The sequence below is a fragment of the Trachypithecus francoisi genome, unplaced genomic scaffold, assembly GCF_009764315.1.
Source record: "Trachypithecus francoisi isolate TF-2019V2 unplaced genomic scaffold, Tfra_2.0 Lachesis_group13, whole genome shotgun sequence".
NCBI lineage: Eukaryota > Metazoa > Chordata > Mammalia > Primates > Cercopithecidae > Trachypithecus > Trachypithecus francoisi.
In genome coordinates this window covers 22,641,717-22,664,055 of record NW_022681458.1, presented here as the reverse complement: position 1 = coordinate 22,664,055, position 22,339 = coordinate 22,641,717, and the positions used below count along the sequence as shown (strand labels likewise).

Sequence of the window (22,339 nt, the reverse complement as noted above, 5' to 3'; positions counted from 1 at the left end):
AGTCCCTAGTTCAAAAGCAAAAGGGCATGTACTGTAGTAGCAGCAGGAGGGATGGAGGGAAGATATCAGGAAGAACTTCCTAACAAGGCTCTGCAAAAGCCACTGGAATGCATGTCCAGAAAGCAGTGACAATTTCTCCCTCAGAGCACTCTTGGAATTAGAGGGGACCCTTTTATCAATCAGAAGACAGAGCATTTTGCTGGAGATGACCTTTCCATGCCAGAGTCCCTTCATCAGAGTTCTGTCCTCAATCTCCTTTTGCCACACCTTCCTTCTGCCAGTACAATCTTCTCTCCATCCTGCAGACTACAGGAAGAAAACCTGGTCATCACCCCCCGGCTCTTTGAATGTTCCAACCAGACTGGGCGCTTCCTGGCCACAGAGATCCCTGACTTCAGTCAGGATGACTTGGAAGAGGATGACGTATTCCTACTAGATGTCTGGGACCAGGTAGGACCAAGGGCCTGGGGACCCCTCTTTCCAGGCACCTCAATCCCCAGGGCCAAGAAAGAGTGGCTTTAAGGGTAGGTAAGTGTCAACATTTTCTTAGTCCTCACATAATTTCTCCCTGGAAATGGTATGAACACCAGAAGTGTAAGAAGGAAGGAAGGTGGGGAGTAACGTGCTCAAGAGAGGCTGCAGGGAAGAGCATATTCTCTCCCAAAGTCCTATTTATTTCACATGAGAGTAGGAGTGTTTTTGATAATCCTGGGCTTTGGACAGTCTGGGAGACACACATTTGCAGAATATCCAAGTACAAGGCATCTGTCCAACCTCCTTTTCGCAGATACAAATTCAAGGCCAGATGGTGCCTGCCCTAGGTCATTTGGCTGGTAGTGATAGAGACAGGGTCAAAGTCAGGGCTTCACTGCTGGACAACTGAGGCAGAGCCCTGTGGGCCAGGGAGGACAGGAAGGACAGACTGATCTTCTGGAGTTCTCAATAGGTCTTCTTCTGGATTGGGAAACATGCCAATGAGGAGGAGAAGAAGGCTGCAGCCATCAGCGCGCAGGAATACCTCAAGACCCATCCCAGCGGGCGTGACCCCGAGACCCCCATCATTGTGGTGAAGCAGGGATACGAGCCCCCCACCTTCACAGGCTGGTTCCTGGCTTGGGATCCCTTTAAGTGGAGTGTGAGTGGCCTCATCCCAGCATGACCTTCTCTAGCCCTGCCTGGAGATCAGTGCTGATTCCCGCAGGCCATTCTGTCTCTTTGGGATATATGAACTGCTGATTTAGAAAGGGTGGATCACGAGGTCAGGAGATCGAGACCATCCTGGCTAACACGGTGAAACCCCGTCTCTACTAAAAAAATACAAAAAATTAGCCGGGCGATGTGGCGGGCGCCTGTAGTCCCAGCTACTCGGGAGGCTGAGGCGAGAGAATGGCATAAACCCGGGAGGCGGAGCTTGCAGTGAGCTGAGATCCGGCCACTGCACTCCAGCCTGGGCGACAGAGCGAGACTCCGTCTCAAAAAAAAAAAAAAAAAAAGAAAGGGACTAGAAGAGGCTTAGAATAGAAAGTAAGGCTGCACTAAGGCCATTAGGCCTCCTGGTGAGAGGGAAGAAGTCTATCAAAAATCAAGGCTAATTATAGTGCCTTGTTTGCACACTACTTCTAGAGCAAAGTTGCTGGATAGTATAGGTAAGAAATGTACTGATTATTTAAATTAAACACAATGCAAAATTCAGTTTGTCATTAGCCACATGTGGCTGCCAGCTACTGTGCCAGCTACAATGTTCTCATCATTGCAGCAACACGGTGGATCCTCCGTGCCAGCTGAAACATGCTGGTTCTAAAGAATTGACAATGTCTTCCTGGTGCTAAATTCTTTTTTTTTTTTTTTTGAGATGGAGTCTTGCTCTGTCACCCAGGCTGGGGTGCAGTGGCCGGATCTCAGCTCACTGCAAGCCCCGCCTCCCGGGTTTACGCCATTCTCCTGCCTCAGCCTTCCGAGTAGCTGGGACTACAGGCGCCCGCCACCTCGCCCGGCTAGTTTTTTGTATTTTTTAGTAGAGATGGGGTTTCACCATGTTAGCCAGGATGGTCTCAATCTCCTGACCTCGTGATCCGCCCGTCTCGGCCTCCCAAAGTGCTGGGATTACAGGCTTGAGCCACCGCACTCGGCCCCTGGTGCTAAATTCTAAGCAAAATGGGTCATGTATGTGGTCCTTACCTGAGGGATGGTGTGCCAAGCTCCCACGGGGCGTTTCCTAAACTGGCCCCACATAGAAGCAAGGGGCAGATCCCCAGGATGGAACTCCAGCAAAGGTTTTCAGTAGGAAGAAGGCCAAGGTAGAGTGAAGCCTGGCCTGGTGGCTCTGGGTGCTCTAAATTGTCACAACACATGGGTTTAGGGAAGCAGAAAGCTTAATTTCCTTAAATCTGTTGGTTTTTTTTTTTTTTAAATTCTGCAGTTAGATGGGCTGATTTTAGTTTTTACTCAAGGCAGCATATCAAGATGCCAGGTTTTCTCAGTCCACTTTAGTTATCACCCTTCCCTCACCTCAAGTGTGTGCTGGCTTCTCTCTCAGCCTCATTCACTCATTCATTCATTCAGCATAAGTGTGCTCTAGGATATGGAGATGGGACTCCTCAGAGAGCCATAGTCCCTTCACTCCTCTGTGGCAGGGATCCCTTCTAGGATCTGCGGGGACCCCCGCCCATCCCCAGGAGCCCTGCATTCCTCAGAGCCTACATAGCCTAGGCAGGGTTCTCCACACTGCCTGTGGTTCTTGCCCTGGCCCCTGCAGGTGGGAAAAGATCCTCCCCATCCCCAAGTCAGGCTGAGCTGGGACAAATATAAACTGCCCTGCCCTTTTCTGGCAGCCCCTCTGGTCCCAGCCTCACCATCTAATCTCCTTTTTCAGGGACCCTCCTCCAGCCTCAGCCTGTGTATCCTCTTTCCTTTCTTACCACTAGGCCCCAGAACAGCCTTCTTTCCATTCCTGAGGAAAAATGCCTTCTCATCCATCTCCTCTGCTGAGATCCAGGTCTAATCTGTTATTTACTTTATATGCAGAACGCCAAATCCTATGAGGACCTGAAGGTGGAGCTTGGCAACTCTAGGGACTGGAGCCAGATCACTGCTGTGAGTCCGGGGCAGGGTGGCTGGGCCTTGCAGTGGCCAGCTGGTGGTCAGACCTATGGGAGCCAAGAATGCTGCAGAGAAGACACCAGTGTCCTGTGCTTTCCCTCCTATTTCTCCCTACTTCTCATTCTTTTGCTGTTTAACTCCAGTGCCTCTAGTGGTTTTGTTTCCTCAATTTCCTAGTGAAATGGTTCTCAATTTTTTTTTTTTTGAGACACAGTTTCACTGTGCCTCCCAGGCTGGAGTGCAGTGGCAGGATCTCGGCTCACTGCAACCTCTACCTCCCGGGTTCAAGTGATTCTCATGCCTCAACCTCCCAAGTAGCTGGGATTACAGGTGTGTGCTGCCACGCCTGGCTAATTTTTGTATTTTTAGTAGAGACGAGGTTTCACCATGTTGGCCAGGCTGGTCTCAAACTCCTGACCTCAAGTGATCCCCCAGCCTCGGCCTCCCAAAGTGCTGGGATTGCAGGCATGAGCCACAACGCCCGGCCTGGTTCTCAGATTTTATCATACATAGAAGTCTGGGAACTGGGGGCAGGGAGTAAGGGGGAAGCATATTAAAATGCAGATTCCAAGGCCCCATTCCCAAATATTCTGGTTTATAGACTAAGAATTGGCACCTAGGAATCTGCATCTTTTAAATCTTATTTTAAAAAGGTAATTTCATGTAGTTAGTCCATGGACGACACTTTGAGAAATAATGCTGTCTCTACACACCATCACCCTTGGGGTCCCTTCTCTAGGTAGAATAACTACAACTCCTTTGGTCTTTCAGTGAGTTAACTGAAATGTATTTAGGCCGGCGCAGTGGCTCACGCCTGTAATCTCAGCACTTTGGGAGGCCGAGGAGGGTGGATTGCTTGAGCCCAGGAGTTTGAGACTAGTTTTGGTAACATGGGGAAACCTCATCTTTACAAAAAATAAAAAACAGCCAGGAGTGGTGGTATGTGCCTGTGGTCCCAGCTACTCAGGAGGCTGAGGTGGGAGGTAGGTTTGAGCCTAGGAGGCAGAGGTTGCAGTGAGCTGAAATTGTGCCACTGCACTGCAGCCTGGGCAACAGAGTCAGACCCTGTCTCAAAAAAAACCCCTGCCCCCCCTACTGTCCCCCCATCCCCCCAAAAAAGAAATGTATTTAGCTTTTAGGCCTGGGACATGGGAATATGAAATCAAAACCTTTGCTTTGAGAAGTTCACAGGCTTACAAAGGGAACAAGACAGAGCTAACTCTGAGGAATGTGTCCAGAATTCAAGAGTAAGTTCACAAGCACACTGGGGTATAATCAACAGATGGTCAAAACTTGCGGCACTCACGAAACCTTTCTTGGTGGACTGACAGTACAGACTGGCACGTATAGATAGGTCAAGGTTAAGTGAATTTATAGATGACAATTTCACAAGACATGAGAGACAGTGTCACAAATATCCAGGCTAGATCTCAAACTCTGGGGGAAGCCATGGGAAAGTTAATGAATCATAAAAGAAAAGAGTCATTTTCCACCAATGGACTTTGGTCAGAACAGACCACTAAGCTCTATGTTGTGTATGTGTGTTTTTTTTTTTTTTGAGGAGTCTCTCTCTGTTGCCCAGGCCGGAGCGCAGTGGCGTGATCTCAGCTCACTGCAACCTCCACCTCCCAGGTTCAAATGATTCTCCTACTTCAGCCTCCTGAGTAGCTGGGATTACAGGCGCCCACCACCATGCCTGGCTAAGTTTTGTATTTTTAGTAGAGACGTGGTTTCACCATGTTAGACAGGCTGGTCTTGAATTCCTGACCTCAAGTGATCCACCCACCTCAATCTCCCAAAGTGCTGGGATTACAGGCGTGAGCCACCACGCCTGGCCTATGTTGTGTTCTTTTTTTTTTTTTTTCTTGAGACGGAGTCTCGCTCTGTCGCCCAGGCTGGAGTGCAGTGGCCGGATCTCAGCTCACTGCAAGCTCCGCCTCCTGGGTTTATGCCATTCTCCTGCCTCAGCCTCCCGAGTAGCTGGGACTACAGGCGCCCGCCACCTCACCCGGCTAATTTTTTTTTTTGTATTTTTTAGTAGAGACGGGGTTTCACTGGGTTAGCCAGGATGGTCTCGGCTTCCCAAAGTGCTGGGATTACAGGCTTGAGCCACCTCGCCCGGCCTGTTGTGTTCTTATGAATGTATGTGTGGCAGGGTGGGGTGGGACATGGGAGGCTTCTTGGAAGGTGGTGCCCTAGAGACTTCACAGAGAAAGGCAGCCTGGGAGGTAGCCGCACACCAGCTAAGTAACCAGTGGTTTCCTTTTCTTTCCTAGGAGGTCACAAGCTCGAAAGTGGACGTGTTCAATGCTAACACCAACCTCAGTTCTGGGCCTCTGCCCATCTTCCCCCTGGAGCAGCTAGTGAACAAGCCTGTAGAGGAGCTCCCTGAGGGTGTGGATCCCAGCAGGAAGGAGGTAGGTCAGACCTTCAAAGGAGGACAAATAAGTCCATTTGTTGGACCACCATAGTTGACTCCCAGATTTGGCCCTACAGGTGACTAGGTGCTGGGGATGAACAAGACAGATGGGATCCTGCCTTCATACCAGCTTATATCCCAGGAGGAGAGAGATCAGAGAAGCCTGGTTACACTATTATTTAATTTAAGGGTTAAGTGCCAGAAAGTGAAGTACAGGAGCTGTGAAGAGTATTATAAACAGGGCCGGGTGCAGTGGCTCATGCCTGTAATCCCAGCACTTTGGGAGGCTGAGGCGGGTGGATCACCTGAGGTCAGGAGTTTCAGACCAGCCTGACCAATATGGTGAAACCCCATCTCTACTAAAACTACAACAATTAGCCAGGTGTGGTGGTGTACACCTGTAATCCCAGCTACTTGAGAGGCTGAGTCATGAGAATTGCTTGAACCTGGGAGGTGGAGGTTGCAGTGAGCCAAGATCATGCCACTGCATTCCACCCTGGGTGACAAAGTGAGACTGTCTCAAAAAAAGAAAAAGAAAAAAAGGTATTACAAAGAGGAGCCTGATTTAGAGGTTTCCTTCTGAAAGATAAACAGGAATTATTGAGGCAAAGTAAGTTAGTTCTGGAGAAGGGACAGCTAACATGAAGCCCAAAGGCAAGGAATAAAAATGGGGGCAAAACTGTAAGATAGCCAGAGTGGCTGTGGTGTGCAGAGCCAGGGAGGGAGGCAGGGCTGAAATGGCAGTGCCTTCTACCCCAAGTTAAGGATCGTATCATGTATCCTGGCAGTGAAGGGGAGTATCATTATCGTTGAAGTAGCAGAGTGACAGACTTACACTGGGCCGGGCATGGTGGCTCCTGCCTGTAATCCCAGCACTTTGAGAGGCCAAGGCATGCGAACCACCTGAGATCAGGTATTCGAGACCAGCCTGGCCAACATGGCGAAACCCCAACTCTACTAAGATTACAAAAATAGCCGGGTGTGGTGGCTTGTGCCTATAATCCCAGGTATTTGGGATGCTGAGACAGGAGAATCACTTGAACCCAAGAGGTAGAGGTTGCAGTGAGCCGAGATTTCACCATTGCACTCCAGCCTGGGCGACAAGAGTGAAACTCCGTTTCAAAAAACAAAACAAAAAATAATAATAATTACAGCTGCTCATTGAACAAAAGCCTGGAAGGTGGCAAGAACAGTCACAGGAACACCAGTTAGGAGAGACAGCATAACTGCTCTCAGGCTGACAGGTAGGTGGGAACCTAGAATAGGTCATGGTGGAGGAGGTGGAGAGAAACATTTAGGAGGTAAAATCAACGATATTTGGTAATTACTGGATAAAGAGTATGAGAGAAGAGAAAATAGCATCATTCTCCACGACAGAAAACTGGATCAGGCTGAGCTTAGTTTAGTGGTAGCTACATCCTTTGAGGTTTAGAGATACATGTTCAGTGGGCAGGCAATTCAGAGGAACACCAGGGCAGAGATATGAATTTAAGACTCATCAGCACATGGTCCATACGGTAACTGTGGTTAGCACAGCAAGAAGAGCTTGTTCAAAACACTTTTGTGTGTGTGTGTGTGGGGAATGGAGTTTGGGGCTGGACACTTTTTTAAAATTTGTGGTCTCACTCTGTTGCCCAGACTGGAGTACTGTTGCAATCATGGCTTACTGCAGCCTCGACTTTCTGGGCTCAAGTGATCCTCCCACCTCAGCCTCCCAAAGTGTTGGAATTACAGGTGTGAGCCACTGCACCCAGCCTAAGAACACATTTCTAATATTCATTCCCACTTCATGAAGATCCAAAATAGGCTGCCAATCTAGCTTAGGGGTATTGAGAGGAGAGATAATATACTCTATATAAGTCAAAAAGTAGTCTTACAAATTAATCAAGGGATCACAGAAGAGAGATATCTAGTTTCTCTCTCAGAACATCAAAGTCTGTTAAGGGTTTCGACTCAATATAAAGTGTTTTGTTCCCAGAGAATTTCAATTCTGTCTTTTACCTTAGAGAGCACATTTCTGTGTTCTCTCCTGGTTCTCCCACCTGTGAGGTTGCTGGGAGGCTAGGAGGCACACGTGTCCTCACTGTAACATTGGGATGATCCCAGTATGATGACAAGCTAAGCCCAGCCCTTGGTACATAGTACTCTACAAATGAAAGCTGTTATTATCTCCTGTTCTACACCTGAGAAAACTGAGATCCAGAGAGATGAAGTGACTTGCCTAACATTACTAGTTAGTTGCAAAGCCAGAGCAAGAACCAGGCCTTTGGAGTCCCACTGTTACCATCACGCCACGCAGCATAAAGGAGGTATTTCTTTCTTTCTTTTTTTCTTCTTGAGATGGAGTCTTGCTCTGTCGCCCAGGCTGGAGTGCAGTGGCGTGATCTCGGCTAACTGCAACCTCTGCCTCCCAGGTTCAAGTGATTCTCCTGCCTCAGCCTCCAAGTAGCTAGGATTACAGCCACACACCACCACGCCTGTCTAATTTTAGTATTTTTAGTAGAGACAGGGTTTCACCATGTTAGCCAGGCTGGTCTCAAACTCCCAACCTCAGGTGATCCGCCCGCTTTGGACTCCCAAAGTGCTATTACAAGCGTGAGCCACCACGCCTGGCCAATAAAGGAGGTATTTCTAAAGGAGGGCAGCCAATGTTATTGAACCAGAGGATTGATGGAAGGCAGAAATGGATTGCTAATTTTAAATGGACAGACTCAAGACAGCCCCATCATGGTAGAAGCAAAGAAGGCTTAGATTCTTTTTTAAAAATGTTTTCTGTAGTTTTTTTTTTTTTTTTTTTTTTGAGACAGAGTCTCTGTTGCCCAGGCTGAAGTGCAGTGGCACAAGCTTGGTTCATTGTAACCTCCACCTCCCGAGTTCAAGCAATTCTCCTGTCTCAGCCTCCTTAGTAGCTGGGACTACAGGCGCGTGCCATCACGCCTGGCTAATTTTTGTATTTTTAGTAGAGATGGGGTTTCACCATATTGGCCAGGCTGGTCTCCAACTCCTGACCTCAGGTGATCCACCTGCCTCTGCCTCCCAAAGTGCTGGGATTACAGGCATGAAATGCTGCACCTGGCCTGTGGCTGATTTTTTTGTTTTGTTTTTTGAGATGGGGTTTCACTCTTGTTGCCCAGGATGGAGTGCAATGGTGCAATCTCGGCTCACTGCAACCTCTGCCTCCCTGGTTCAAGCAATTCTCCTGCCTCAACCTCCCAAGTAGCTGGGATTACAGGCGTGTGCCACCACACCCGGCTAATTTGTTTTTGTATTTTTAGTTGAGACAGGGTTTCATCAGATTGGTCTCAAACTCCTGACCTCAGGTGATCCACTCACCTCAACTTCCCAAAGTGCTGGGATTACAGGCGTGAGCCACCACATCTGGCCTGCAGCTGATTTTTTTTTTTCTTTTTTTTTTTGAGACGGAGTCTTGCTCTGTTGCCCAGGCTGGAGTGCAGTAGCACGATCTCCACTCACTGCAAGCTCCGCCTCCCGGGTTCACGCCATTCTCCTGTCTCAGCCTCCCGAGTAGCTGGGACTACAGGCGCCCACCACCACGCCCGGCTAGTTTTTGTATTTTTTTAGTAGAGACGGGGTTTCACCGTGTTAGCCAGGATGGTCTCGATCTCCTGACCTCGTGATCCACCCATCTCGGCCTCCCAAAGTGCTGGGATTACAGGCTTGAGCCACCGCGCCCGGCCTCACGCCATTCTCTTGCCTCAGCCTCCCAAGTAGCTGGGATTATAGGCGCCTGCCACTATGCCCGGCTAATTTTTGTATTTTTAGTAGAGATGGGGTTTCACCATGTTAGCCAGGATGGGCTCGATCTCTTGACCTTGTGATCCACCCACCTTGGCCTCCCAAAGTGCTGGGATTAGAGGCACGAGCCACTGCGCCCGCCTGGCCTATAGCTGATTTTTTTTTTTTTTTTGAGATGGAGTCTGGCTCTGTCGCCCTGACTGGAGTGCAGTGGCCGGATCTCGGCTCACTGCAAGCTCCGCCTCCCGAGTTCACGCCATTCTTCTGCCTCAGCCTCCCAAGTAGCTGGGACTACAGGCGCCCGCCACCACACCCGGCTAATTGTTTCGTATTTTTAGTAGAGACAGGGTTTCACTGAGCTAGCCAGGATGGTCTCAATCTCCTGACCTCGTGATCCACCCGCCTTGGCCTCCCAAAGTGCTGGGATTACAGGCATGAGCCACTGCGCCCGACTACAGCTGACTTTTTAATCATGGAAGTAGTATATACTCTTGTGGGAGAGCAGAGTTCAGTGTCACGTGGGAGTGTAGGAGAGGTTTTCAGATCTGTCTGCTCCAATCTTGCAAGGTGAGCCAGTGACAACAGTGGGGTGGTGGGTCTGGCTGCAGGCAGAGCAAGATGGTAATCTAAGTATTTGTGCACTGATGAGTAAACAACAGGGAGGCGGATGTGGGCATGGGTGAGGCTGGTAATCAGCTGGCAGGACTGCAGGTTCAGGAACAGGACCAACGGAAAGATACAAGTCCACTAGGATGGGTAGTCCCTGCTATCTAGCCTGAGGGGTCAGAGTCCAGCAGTCCTAACAAAGCTGAAGAGCCAGGCTGGACCATAGACAGCAAAGACCTAGGACATAGCAGCCACAGCTGTGAGGAACCTGAGGGGAGGGTGCTACACACAGATGTGGGGTATGGCAGCTCTTCCCCATCCACTGATCCCCAAATCATTTATATTTATCCTCTTTCTTCCAAAACCAAGTACTCAGCTGAGTGCGGTGGCTCATGCCTGTAATCCCAGGCACTTTGGGAGGCCAAGGCAGGCAGATTGCTTGAGCCCAGGAGTTTGAGACCAGCCTGGGCAACAAAGTGAGACACTGTTTCTACAAAAAAAATACAAAAATTAGCCTGGTGTGGTCGCGTGCACCTGTTGTCCCAGCTACCCAGGAGGGTGAGCCCAGGAGATTGGGGCTGCAGGTGATTTGTGATTGTGTCACCACACTCCAGAATGGGTGACAGAGCATGACCCTGTCTCAACCTCCCCCACAAAAAACAAAAAGAAGCCCCAAACCAAAACCAAACACTCCCCTACCCTGCCTCGGGGAGTGGGGAAGGCTTCCAGGAAACTTAAGGAGAGAATGCCCAGGGTGGGAGGCAAATCTAAAGACAGGTTAGAGATCTGGAGCATCAGACCCCCTTGACGTTGAAATCCATCTATAGGTGTTTACTAAGAAGCTGTTTAATTCAGGGCTCTCTGTGGGAGTCAATAAAATGTTCCCTAGGGCAACTCCATCTTAGCAGAGCAGCCTAAGTATTAAAGGAAACCCACAAGTCTCGCCTCTACCCTGTCTACCTCTTGGTGCTTAGAACAGCAGAGATGAAGGCTGGGAGATGCTGTTTTATAGCAACTTTAATTTGGGACTCTTAACTGAGTGTGCCTTGAGGGTATTTAGCTTGCCTTAAATAGTGTCATTATCATCTTGGTGCTGGGAACAAAAGTCATTTCAGTGAATTCCTTCATCTTATGGCTGAAGACACCCAAAGCTTAGAAAGGTAGTAGTGACTCCCAGTTGTGATTTCCTAGCCAAGAGTAAACATGTAAAATTGTGCTATCTAATCTTCTGGATCATTCACAGGATGAGAGAAGCTGGTATGACTTGTTTATCCAAATATTTTTTCGACTCAAAAAGCTAGGCAAAATTTAGTTCTGAATTTGTTCTTTGGCATTCCTAGTGTCTTCTACTGGAATCCTTCCCCCGACCTCAGTTGTACCTTGTGCTGCTACCCTCCCACTCTCTAAGCAAAACCTCCTCCTACAAAATAATCTGACACATTCACAGAAGAATATAAAAAACTGATGAGGATTAACAAGTTGTCTTTTCTTTTTTTTGAGACAGAGTCTCACTGTGTTGCCCAGACTGGAGTGCAGTGGCATGATCTTGGCTCACTGCAGCCTCCACCTCCCGGGTTCAAGCTATTCTCCTGCCTCAGCCTCCCGAGTAGCTGAGAATACAGGTTCCCACCACTATGCCTGCTAAGTTTTTGTATTTTTAGTAGAGACGCGGTTTCACCATGTTGGCCAGGCTGGTCTCGAACTCATGACCTCAGGTAATCCACTGTGCCTGGCCAACAAGTTGCCTTTTAACTGGGAACCAAACCTGTAAGCCAAGAGTGATGAAGCTATCCACAATGGTAAAACTGTGGCCAACTGCAAGTGTTAACAGCTTACCTTGCAGGTCTGGGAGTTGAAAGCTGACAAGAGGGCTTTACAGTATACCTGAAACTCAAGGAAGAAAGTCAGTATGGTGCAGTGGAACATATATTGGAATGAGGTGACCTTGACTTTTTTTTTTTTTTGAGACAGTGTCTCGCTCTGTTGCCCAGGCTTGAGTGCAGTGGTGCCAACTCGTTCACTGCAACCTTTGCCTCCCAGGTTTAAGCAGTTATCCCACCTCAGCCTCCAGAGCAGCTGGGATTACAGGTGCCTGCCACCAGGCCCAGCTAATTTTTGTATTTTTAGTAGAGACAGGGTTTCACCATGTTGGCCAGGCTGGTCTCGAACTCCTGACCTCGTGATCCACTCGCCTTGGCCTCCCAAAGTGTTGGGATTACAGGTGTGAGCCAACGCGCTGGCCTGACTTTCTTAAACTTTAGCTGCATCACCTGAAAATGGGAATATTCAAATCTGCCTCAATTCCTTTTTAAGTGCCACAGCAGTATATGGAACTAGATTCCTACTTTGCTCCATCCATTAGGGCTGGAGTGGGTCCTACTTCCCTTGCAGGCAGTCTGTTAACTTGATCCAAAGCAAAGTAGGGCCCAGGAGGGAGACTTCTCCTGAGGGTGACAGGCTTTTGCTAGAAGAGTTGTATGTCCTGTGATAGCAATAAAATGTTTTTTTTTGAGACAGGGTCTTCTTGTTTCACCCAGGCTGGAGTACAATGGTACTATCTTGGCTTACTGCAACCTCTGCCACCTGGGCTCAAGCGATCCTGCCACCTCAGCCTCCTGAGTAACTGGGACTATAGATGTGCACCACCATACCTGGCTAATTTTTGTATTTTTTTGGTAGAGACAGGGTTTTACCACGTTGCCCAGGCTGGTCTTGAATTCCCAAACTCAAGCAATCTGCCTGACTTGGCCTCCCAAAGCGCTGGAATTACAGACGTGAGCCACCACACCTGGCCCTAATAAAATCTCATATACCCAGACTAGAGCAGATACCCTTATAGGGCTCATCTGCTTACTTTGTGGGCAGCTTGGATTCACTGTTTAAGTGGAGGTAAATGAACAACATACTTTGTTTTGTGTTTGTGAGATGGAAAACTATCGCCCAGGTTGGAGTGCAGTGGCACGATCTCAGCTCACTGCAACCTCTGCCTCCTGGGTTCAAGCGATTCTCCTGCCTCAGCTTCCAGAGCAGCTGGGATTACAGGTGTGTGCCACCATGCCTGCCTAATTTGTTTTCAGTACACTTTCATATGTAATATTATTTTCATTTTCATAAAAGCAAGTGAAAATTTGCCTTTAAGAAATGTTCCTGGCTGGGGGTGGTGGCTCACGCTTATAATCCCAGCACTTTGGGAGGCCAAGGCGGGTGGATGCTTGAGCTCAGGGGTTCCAGACCTGCCTGGGCAACATGGTGGTGCACGCCTGTGGTCCCAGCTACTCGGGAGGCTGAGATGGGAGGACTGCTTGAGCCCAGGAGGTTGAGGCTAGAGTGAGCTGAGATTGTGCCACTGCACTCCAGCTTGTGTGACAGAGCAAGACGTTGTTTCAAAAAACAAAACAAAAACAAAAAAACAATGGCCAGGCATGGTGGCTCATGCCTGTAATCCCAGCACTTTGGGAGGTCAAGGTGGGTGGATCATCTGAGGCCAGGAGTTCGAGACCAGCCTGGCCAAAAGGCAAAACCTCATCTCTACTAAAAATACAAAAATTATCCGGGCATGGTGCCAGGTGCCTGTAGTCCTAGCTACTCAGGAGGCTGAGGTAGGAGAATTGCTTGAATCTGGGAGGTGGACATTGCAGTGAGTCAAGATCGTGTGCCACTGCTTTCTAGCCTGAGGAACAGACTAAGACTCTGTCTTAAAAAAAAAAAAAAAAAAAAAAAGAAACGTTTCCCATTTAATAGAGAGGAAAACTAAGGCTTGGAAAGAAGAGTCCTAATTCTTATTTGGGCTAATGTGAACTTGACCCTCGTAAAAAGAAGATCTCAATCTACCACACTATTATCTTTTCATTGTTAAAAATTCAGGGATCAGGCCAGGTGTGCTGGCTCACACCTGTAATCCCAGCACTTTGGGAGGCCGAGTAGGGTGGATCACTTGAGGTCAGGAGTTCAAGACCAGCTTGGCCAACATGGTAAAACCCCGTCTCTACTAAAAATACAAAGGGTAGCAGGGCATGGTGGTGCATGCCTGTAATCTCAGCTACTTGGGAGGCTGAGGCAGGAGAATCGCTTGAAATCAGGAGGTAGAGGTTGCAGGTTGCAGTGAACTGAGTTCGTGCCACTGCACTCCAGCCTGTGCAACAGAACAAGACATGGTCTGAAAAAAAAAAAAAAAATCCAGGGATAAACCTCTGGAATACCAAAATACCATATTCGCCTCCTCTCCATCCCTTTTCTGGCTCTCCTGACATTGCTTGTGTTTACTCTTCATTTATTTGATTATACACCACATCTATATGACTCATCAGAGCAAATGGCACCTGAGGGTAAGGGAGGAGGAAAGGATATGTGACCTTTGCCCTCTGGTCCCTCTCTTCTAGGAACACCTGTCCACTGAAGATTTCACTCAGGCCTTTGGGATGACTCCAGCTGCCTTCTCCGCTCTGCCTCGATGGAAGCAACAAAACCTGAAGAAAGAAAAAGGACTGTTTTGAGAAGAGGAGCTGTGGTTGTAAAGCAGTACCCTACCCTGACTGTGGGGTCTCATTTTCTCACCGATATTAGTCCTACACCAATTGAAGTGAAAATTTGCAGTTAAAGTTTGTGCCTATGAGCACAAACTTCTGTGGCAAATGCCACTTTTGTTTAATAATGTACCTATTCCTTCAGAAAGATGATTCCCCAAAAGGAGCCTATGGTCCTCATTTCAACTTCTAAGAAGGTCGCTAGATTGTTTCTATCCTGAGGTATTGCATCATTTTTAATACTCCTGTTCTAGAGTTTTCTCTTCTTAGAAGAGCACAAACACTCCATGGAACATTAGGGTTCTGAGGCACTACCCTACCTAGCTTGTCCTCTATCATGACTCATTTTTATCTATGGCAGGTAGGCTGAAGCATTTTGCAGGTTTACATCTTCCCCAGAGTAACAGCTTTTCCTTTTCACATTTACTTTCCTTACTGCCTTACTCAGTGGGTAAGTTAAAGGGTTGAAGGAGAGTTGAATGGTCCACAAGACTACCCTCTTAGGAGGTTTCACAAATACCAAACAGTACCGTGAGAGCAGCACATCCACTGGGGCTAGGCTTGAGACCTAAAGGCAAGTAAGAAATGCATATGCTATTTCACTTCTTCTCCCAACCCTTAATAGTAAGGCAAAGGAAGAGCCTAGTGAAGGCCAATGCTAGGTTTACAAACTTACCCAGAAGCCTCCACAAAGCTTCACAGGCTCCTCAGATGAAAATAACAATAATCAATGGGGACTACGGCCAAACACTGGTTTGCCATTCTGTTCCTTTTAAGAAGTAACAATGCTGCAAGGAAGTCCATGTCAGAAAGCCAACAGAAGGTGATTTCCACAACTTTGAACAGGTTGTTATAAGTATCAGCAAGAATGTGTCCTTTTCAGAAATAACAGTCAAATCAACAGAAGGTTAATAAAGGCTTTAATTTCATACACACAAAAAAACTCTATGCATAATTTAAAAAGGAAACAAAAACAAACAAAAACCGTAAAGAATACAGAGGAACAGTTCTGCTAAAACACAGATAAAAGTGCCGCTCCATACAAAACATAAAGAATCAGAATCAGAAGTCACTCTGAACATAAAGAAAAAAAATCATCTCACAAATAATGTGGCCACAGCTGCCAGAAAACCTGGTAGTGGCTCAATTAGGCAAAGTGTACGAATCTCATTTTTGTTTTTCTCTCCTTAAATGTAAAGAAACAACAATGACAATAGGCCAGAGAAGTTAGGGAGGGAAGGATAAGCTCAAAGGGAGGGAAACCTGGGGACAAGAGGTGTGCACACCCACATGTGGTCTCACTCTTCACACAGGCCCGCTATTTTTGAAGACCAGTTTCTGGCGTCTGACTGGACAAACCTGGATGCTGGTCCAGATTCTCACCCTCTCTATTCTTATGCCAATGGACATACCTATACTTTGAACCTCTATACTTTTAAGAAAAGTCCAATGTTACAAAATCAAATGCTTATATTCAGCCTGGCACACTTTTTAAATAAAAACTCCATACACCTCAGACATATAGCACACATGGAGACAACTTACTATTGTGTGTAAGTATGATACAATGAATGAGACTGCCTGAAGTCTAGTAATCAAAGCATGCCATAAGGTGAATGATTGTGATGAAATACAGCAAAATAACTGTCACAAAACTTTCAAGGCCTAACAAACTAGAATTTTCCAATAAAATATATATTTTTCAGATGTTAGTAAGACATATCAGTAGAGACAAAATTAGAATTTTGAAGTAATGCAATAAAAAGAGGAGGGCAGAAGTCTATTTAGTTTTTGCATACACTTGCAAGAGTGCAATACTCAGTATAAAGCAAAATGGGGAGGAAAAAGACATTCATCCATTTTATTGGAACACTTTTATGTGACTTGCATCTGGTGTTGGGTTGTTGATTTTTCTTTTTTTTTTTTTTTTTTTTTTGAGACGGAGTCTGGCTCTGTCGCCTGGGCTGGAGTGCGGTGGCCGGATCTCAGCTCACTGCAAGCTCCGCCTCCCAGGTTCACGCCATTCTCCTGCCTCCGCCTCCCAAGTAGCTGGGACTACAGGCACCCGCCTCGTCGCCCGGCTAGTTTTTTGTATTCTTTAGTAGAGACGGGGGTTTCACCGTATTAGCCAGGATGGTCTCGATCTCCTGACCTTGTGATCCACCCGTCTCGGCCTCCCAAAGTGCTGGGATTACAGGCTTGAGCCACCGCGCCCGGCCCTGATTTTTCTAAAAATCTCCTATATATACAAAATCCACATGTACTTGGAGATCCAGCTGTTTCCTCCCCGCCCCCCGCCTGTTTAAAACAAAAGACCACCTCGGGGAGTCAATTAAATTAAAAAGGCCCTCCACCCCCACAAAATGGGATAACTAAGAGTATCCACTGCAATCATGTCAGAGGACAGAGAAGGAAAATATTTTTATTTGCTTTAATATAACCTCTTTTCAGTAGACCACAAATGAGTTTACAAACTACTTTTTTTCTCTCTTTAATTTAGGTGTTTGCAGATAATTTTCAACGGATATACAACTATATCCGTAGCTGTACACGTGTACAGTTACATAATGGTAACTATACACGATATAGAAGAATCAGTAAATTCATGGATTATTTTGCTGAGGTTTTATATTTTAAAGCCTCTGTTTCAGAATTTTACACTTGATCAAGGAGAAAAATAAATGTGTAGTCTAACATTTGCTTTCTGGAGTTAATTAACTGATCTGTAAGTACCACTGCATACGTCTTAAAATGTAAACATATTTACATTTGTTGTATTTGTTATTGAGCCTTTAAAGTTAGGCCCAGAATGAACAGACCATAGCAAGTAAACAAATAATTTTTAGAATCAAAGTATTAACAGAAGACCAATTCATGGATTTGCTTATTCTATCCTGCTGAGACAAAACTCCTGAGTGTGCACACACATGTGAATATATCCCTATACAACAGTCTATCTTCTCATAGGCTTAAATTATAGTCATGGCTATTAAAGAAATTAACAGCATCCAGCTACATGCAACTTTCCAACCTTCAGTACTATTAGGGGATTAAAATAAACAAATATGTAGTTTATTTTTCCCTTAAAATTCCAACAAAGATCAAAATGCTGTATCTAGAACTAATTGCCATCAAGTTCCAATTCAATGTCATTTAAAGTAATGTAACCACACATTTGGTATTTTCAATAGGAAGGTTAATTAGGTATTGTGCAAACTGCCTGCAACGGAAGCACTCAGTCCTTATCTAACTTGTCCCTTCCTGGCCCCAACATGCTAACTGCCCTATCCCCAATTCTGGGCAAACTGATAACAATGTGCAAAAAATAATATATTATCTATTTATAATTTTAAAATATATACAGCCAGCTCAAAAAAAACAACAAGCCCCATCAACATAGTCCAGCTGAAATCTCCATTGGTAGTCAAAGAAATAGATTAAAGGAGTAAAGGAAGGAGAAGGCTGACAGGGCCACAAGAATGGACAGACATCAAGTAAAATTTGAGTCCCAAACATGCAAGTACATGAGCAGTGAGATAACTTATATATTCCCATAACCTATTTCAACAACTCCTGCCCAAGACATGAGATCAAATCAGGTTTCTGAGGTAAGTGTACTTCTAAACCATACACATATGAAAGCTATGAAAGCAATTCAAATGAGGCTGCTTCATGAGGCAATCTAGACTTATGGCATTATTTCTATTTTTCTCCATGTTTTAATGCAGCCTGCACTTTAAATCTTTCCCAATAATTTTTAACAGTGCCTCTCAAATGCAAAGACAGGTAAAATAATTAATAACTAGCCAAAGAATTTTATCACCACTTCACTCATTTATAAGAAAAGCAATTATTTCCAAGCAAAATCAAACCAAACCAAAGAGTCTCCTGGTAGAAATGAAACAAAATTTTAAAGCTAGTTTTAAAACAAATATTTTCCTCTGCTCTAAACTACTCTGGCATTTTCTACCACTCTACCATTTTGGAACATTCATTACAATAATGTATATAGGTAGATGGTAGGAGGCAAAACATTTATCAGTAGTTAAGCAAAACTGGTGAGGCTATATATAATTCAAAGAATCAAAACTTAGAATAGGTTACTATATTAGAATACATCCAAGTTCCAAGAGTAGGGCTGGAGCTCTCTTAAGGCAATCTTTCAGAAAATATGTTGCATCTTCTGTGATGATGATTTGTGTGTGTGTTTTTTTCTTTTCTTTCTTTCTTTTTTTTTTTTATGAGATGGAATCTCACTGTCACCCAGGCTGCAGTGCAACGATGTGATCTCGGCTCACTGCAACCTCTGCCTCCTGGGTTCAAGTGATTCTCTCAAGTGATGGTGGGTTTTTAAATGTTTTTTCCTTCTGAAAACCTCATGTGGTTTGTCCCTACCTCTGAGAACTAAAGAATAATCCCTTGTTTATGATAAAAGAAAAATCATGAAATAATACAACGATGGTTTCATTTTGCTACACTTAACTCTGTGTGATCCTAATGATATCTGGGCTCACAGAATTATTTTGTGGACAGAATTCCATCCTCAAAAGAATTCTTTATATAGTTTCATAAGCTGCTTAACCAAGCTGGTGATGTCAGCTAAGTGACTAGCATAGCACTTAATGTTGCCGCTCTACTTTGCCTCAACTCAGAGCAACTAAAAAGTAGATAAATATATTACGCACCTTTGTTATTTTTTAGTTCTTGGGATTACCTAAGCCAATCACATTTTAATTGCAATCCTATTTTAAGGGCAAAGCCAGATAGTAAATGGTTAAATGCCCAAGGTTTGTTCTATAGCTCAAGTACTTAATTTCATACTTGCAATAGGGCTTTTAGCTTTAGTGGTCCAGAATTTTAGCTTTATCAGAAGAACACTCTTCTTATCCTCCCTATATTTGAGCTTTATCAGAAGAACACTCTTCTTATCCTCCCTATATTTGAGAGAATGAGATGCTAGCATTCTTCCTTATCCCTAAGTATTCCTGTTGCGGAGTCCCAATTGGAGAAATATCTTTCTACCTGTTTAAAGTTCTGGTTGCAATCCATTAGGGTAATGCTGCTCCATGGTAGAATGACAAAAAAAAGAAAAAAGATTCTATCTTCACCACCAAAATAATGATGATGATATATGATGAACATACTGTGTGAAGAAATCTCCTTAGAGAGAACAAAGTATATGAAAAATATCAAATGTGGGACTGTAACATATTCCAAAGCACCAACAATCCATTTCTTGGGACTGCATGTAAACAGCAAAGACATCACAAATTCATGAAATTTGCAGACAACAACAAAAAAAACAGCTCCTCAAGTTAGGTGACAGCAATGCCCCTCTCTTGCAAAGAGAACAAACTGTCATTAGTGTAACATGAAGAGCTGGCTTTCCAGTGAACTTTACTAATAAGGAAACACACACAAAAGGTTACAGACTTGAGTGAAACTACTCAAGGAACATAAAAGTTAAAAGCCAACTGATAAGTACATCTTCACACATTTCTCAGGTGAATGGACTCTTTGACACCTTCATTTCTTCTCCAAACTGCTGTGCTATTAATTTTGAGCAGGCATATTCTGGGGGCTCATCCTAACTCTTTAAGGCTCCATTCATCCTGTGTGTGTGTGTGTGTGTGTGTGTGTGTGTATACACACACACACACACAGATATATATTTACAACATGTATTCCTAAGACAAAAGGAAGTGCCACTCTTATAGGAGAAAAAGAGGATAATCAGCTACAGATGTGAGACCAAAGTTTCCATAAAATAGCATGGAGCATTCTATGTAACTCCAATTTTTGTCTTTTGGTTTGGCCCTGAGCTGTTTGTTGCTCCCGCATCAAGCAGAATTCCAAATTCTCCTTCAGCAGAGGAAAGGTGAGGTGGGCAGCAGTAAGAATATGCAGCGCACACTGCCAACCCAGGAGTTTGTTCCTCACGAGGCTTGACGGGTAGTCTTCCCCACTTCCATGCTAAGTGACTGAGAGTTCTTTTCTGTTTCCAGCAGCTCATCAAAGATCTCTCTTATGATAAAACAAGCAAAAAATAAAACAGGAAATTTAGTAAGTAGAAACAAATAACAGGCAGGAGAAAAAGTAAAATAAAATTGATACAGATAAGGCCTTCACAATTCCATTTCATGCCTGTATTTTATTAAAAAAGCAGTTCACTCATTTGATCTTAACCCTTTGAATGCTGATTTTTAAGAATAGAGGGGAACTGACAATAGTTAGCTTTAATGAACATGCTAGGTAATTCCCATACATATAAATCAGATCTTCTAGCTGATAAAACTGGATGACCAAAAAGATTTATGACAGGACATCTTCTATCATAAAACAAATTATCCAAACTTCCATACCTAGATACTACTGTGTAATGAGCAATTAATGCTGAGTTATGAGAGAAAATATTCTGGACTTACAGGGAAATATCAAGAGACAGACCTTAACCAAAGATAACAAAAACCAAAAATTTTCAACCAATGAACTGATGGGAACATTTTATCCTCAAAGGAAAAAAAACAAAAAACAAAACAAACAAACAACAAAGAAAAGAGTTCAGGTGATTTTTAACTCATTATTTGGCAAAGTTTCTTACTTGTGCATATAAAAGAAGATGTAGCCACTACGATCTCGATCACTCTGCACGGCAGCCTCTTGGATTTTTGATACCTCCAGGTCATTGTAAGTAAACCACGCTTGCTTCTTAATGTCATACACATCACTAATATAATGACCTGAAACAAATAACATCTTAAAATCAAGGTTTTTAAAAACACACCGAAGCTGGGGGTGATGGCTCCCACCTGTAATCCCAGCACTTTGGGAGGCTGAGGCAGGCGGATCACAAGGTCAGGAGTTCGAGACCAGCCTGACCAACATGGTGAAGCCCCATCTCTATTAAAAATACAAAAATTAGCCGGGCATGCCAGGAGGCTGAGGCAGGAGAACTGTTTGAACCCAGGAGGTGGAGGTTGCAGTGAGCCGAGATAGCACCACTTGCACTACAGCCTGGGAGACAGAGCAAGACTCTGTCTCAAAAAATAAACAAATAAAAAATAAAAACACATTGAATTTATCTCAGGTGCAGGAAGTTTGAGAAAGAGAAAAAAAAACTACCACATTCACCTTATCCTCAACACTGTGTCTAAAACCTATTGAAAAAACATACAGGCCAGGCACAGTGGCTCACTCCTGTAATCCCAGCACTTTGGGAGGCCAAGGCAGGAGGACTGCTTGAGGCCAGGAGTTTGAAACCAGCTTAGGCAACAAAGCAAGAACCTGTCCATACAAAAAATTTAAAAAAATTAGTCAGGTGTGGTGGCATGCACGTGTAGTCTCAGCTACTCAGCAGGCTGAGGCAGGAGGATCTCTTGAGCTCCTGAGCCCAGGAATTCAATGCTGCAATAAGCTAATGATGGTGCCACTGCACTCCAGCTTGGTGACAGAGTGAGACCCTATCTCTTGGAAAAAAAAAAAAAAAGCAAAGAAAAGAAGAAAAAAATATTTTTATATACACAGAGAATTAAGGAGGCATACGCTACACTGGCACACCATTTTTGATTAATGTATTTTGTTCAGGGGAATTTAGGTCACTTATGAATACAGAAATCAAAACAGTTACACCTATTAACATAATTCACACTGAGTGTGATCAAAGTAGATTTCAAAGATTTTCTTGAAAAACTTACACATCATGGGCTGGGCGTGGTGGCTCACGTCCGTAATCCCAGCACTTTGGGAGGCCAAGGTGAGTGGATCTCTTGATCTCAGGAGTTCAAGACCAGCCTGGCCAACATGGTGAAACCCCATCTCTACTAAAAATGCAAAAATTAGCTGGGCCTGGTGGTGCATGCCTATAATCCCAGCTACTTGGGAGGCTGAGACAGCAGAATCACTTGGACCCAGGAGGTGGAGGCTGCAGTGAGCTGAG

At 45.0% G+C, this 22,339-nt stretch overlaps 2 protein-coding genes across 6 annotated transcripts in view; one reads left to right on the top strand and one right to left on the bottom strand.

Moving 5' to 3' along the window:
* VIL1 (villin 1) overlaps window positions 1-15,346 on the top strand; it is a 33,329-nt gene extending 17,983 nt beyond the window's left edge. Inside the window, exons 16-20 of the mRNA XM_033230257.1 lie at window positions 306-450; window positions 947-1,135; window positions 3,025-3,093; window positions 5,376-5,516; window positions 14,260-15,346. Coding sequence (XP_033086148.1) covers window positions 306-450; window positions 947-1,135; window positions 3,025-3,093; window positions 5,376-5,516; window positions 14,260-14,373 — 658 coding nt within the window. The 3' untranslated portion in view covers window positions 14,374-15,346. The remainder of the gene's footprint in view (window positions 1-305; window positions 451-946; window positions 1,136-3,024; window positions 3,094-5,375; window positions 5,517-14,259) is intronic.
* A 1,463-nt stretch (window positions 15,347-16,809) lies between these two features.
* USP37 (ubiquitin specific peptidase 37) overlaps window positions 16,810-22,339 on the bottom strand; it is a 122,686-nt gene continuing 117,156 nt past the window's right edge. For all 5 annotated transcript variants that reach the window (XM_033230255.1, XM_033230251.1, XM_033230252.1 and 2 more), the window contains 2 exons: window positions 21,005-21,143; window positions 16,810-20,427 (listed from right to left, as the gene is read on the bottom strand). In XM_033230255.1, the coding sequence (XP_033086146.1) occupies window positions 20,340-20,427; window positions 21,005-21,143 (227 nt within the window). In that variant the 3' untranslated portion in view covers window positions 16,810-20,339. The remainder of the gene's footprint in view (window positions 20,428-21,004; window positions 21,144-22,339) is intronic.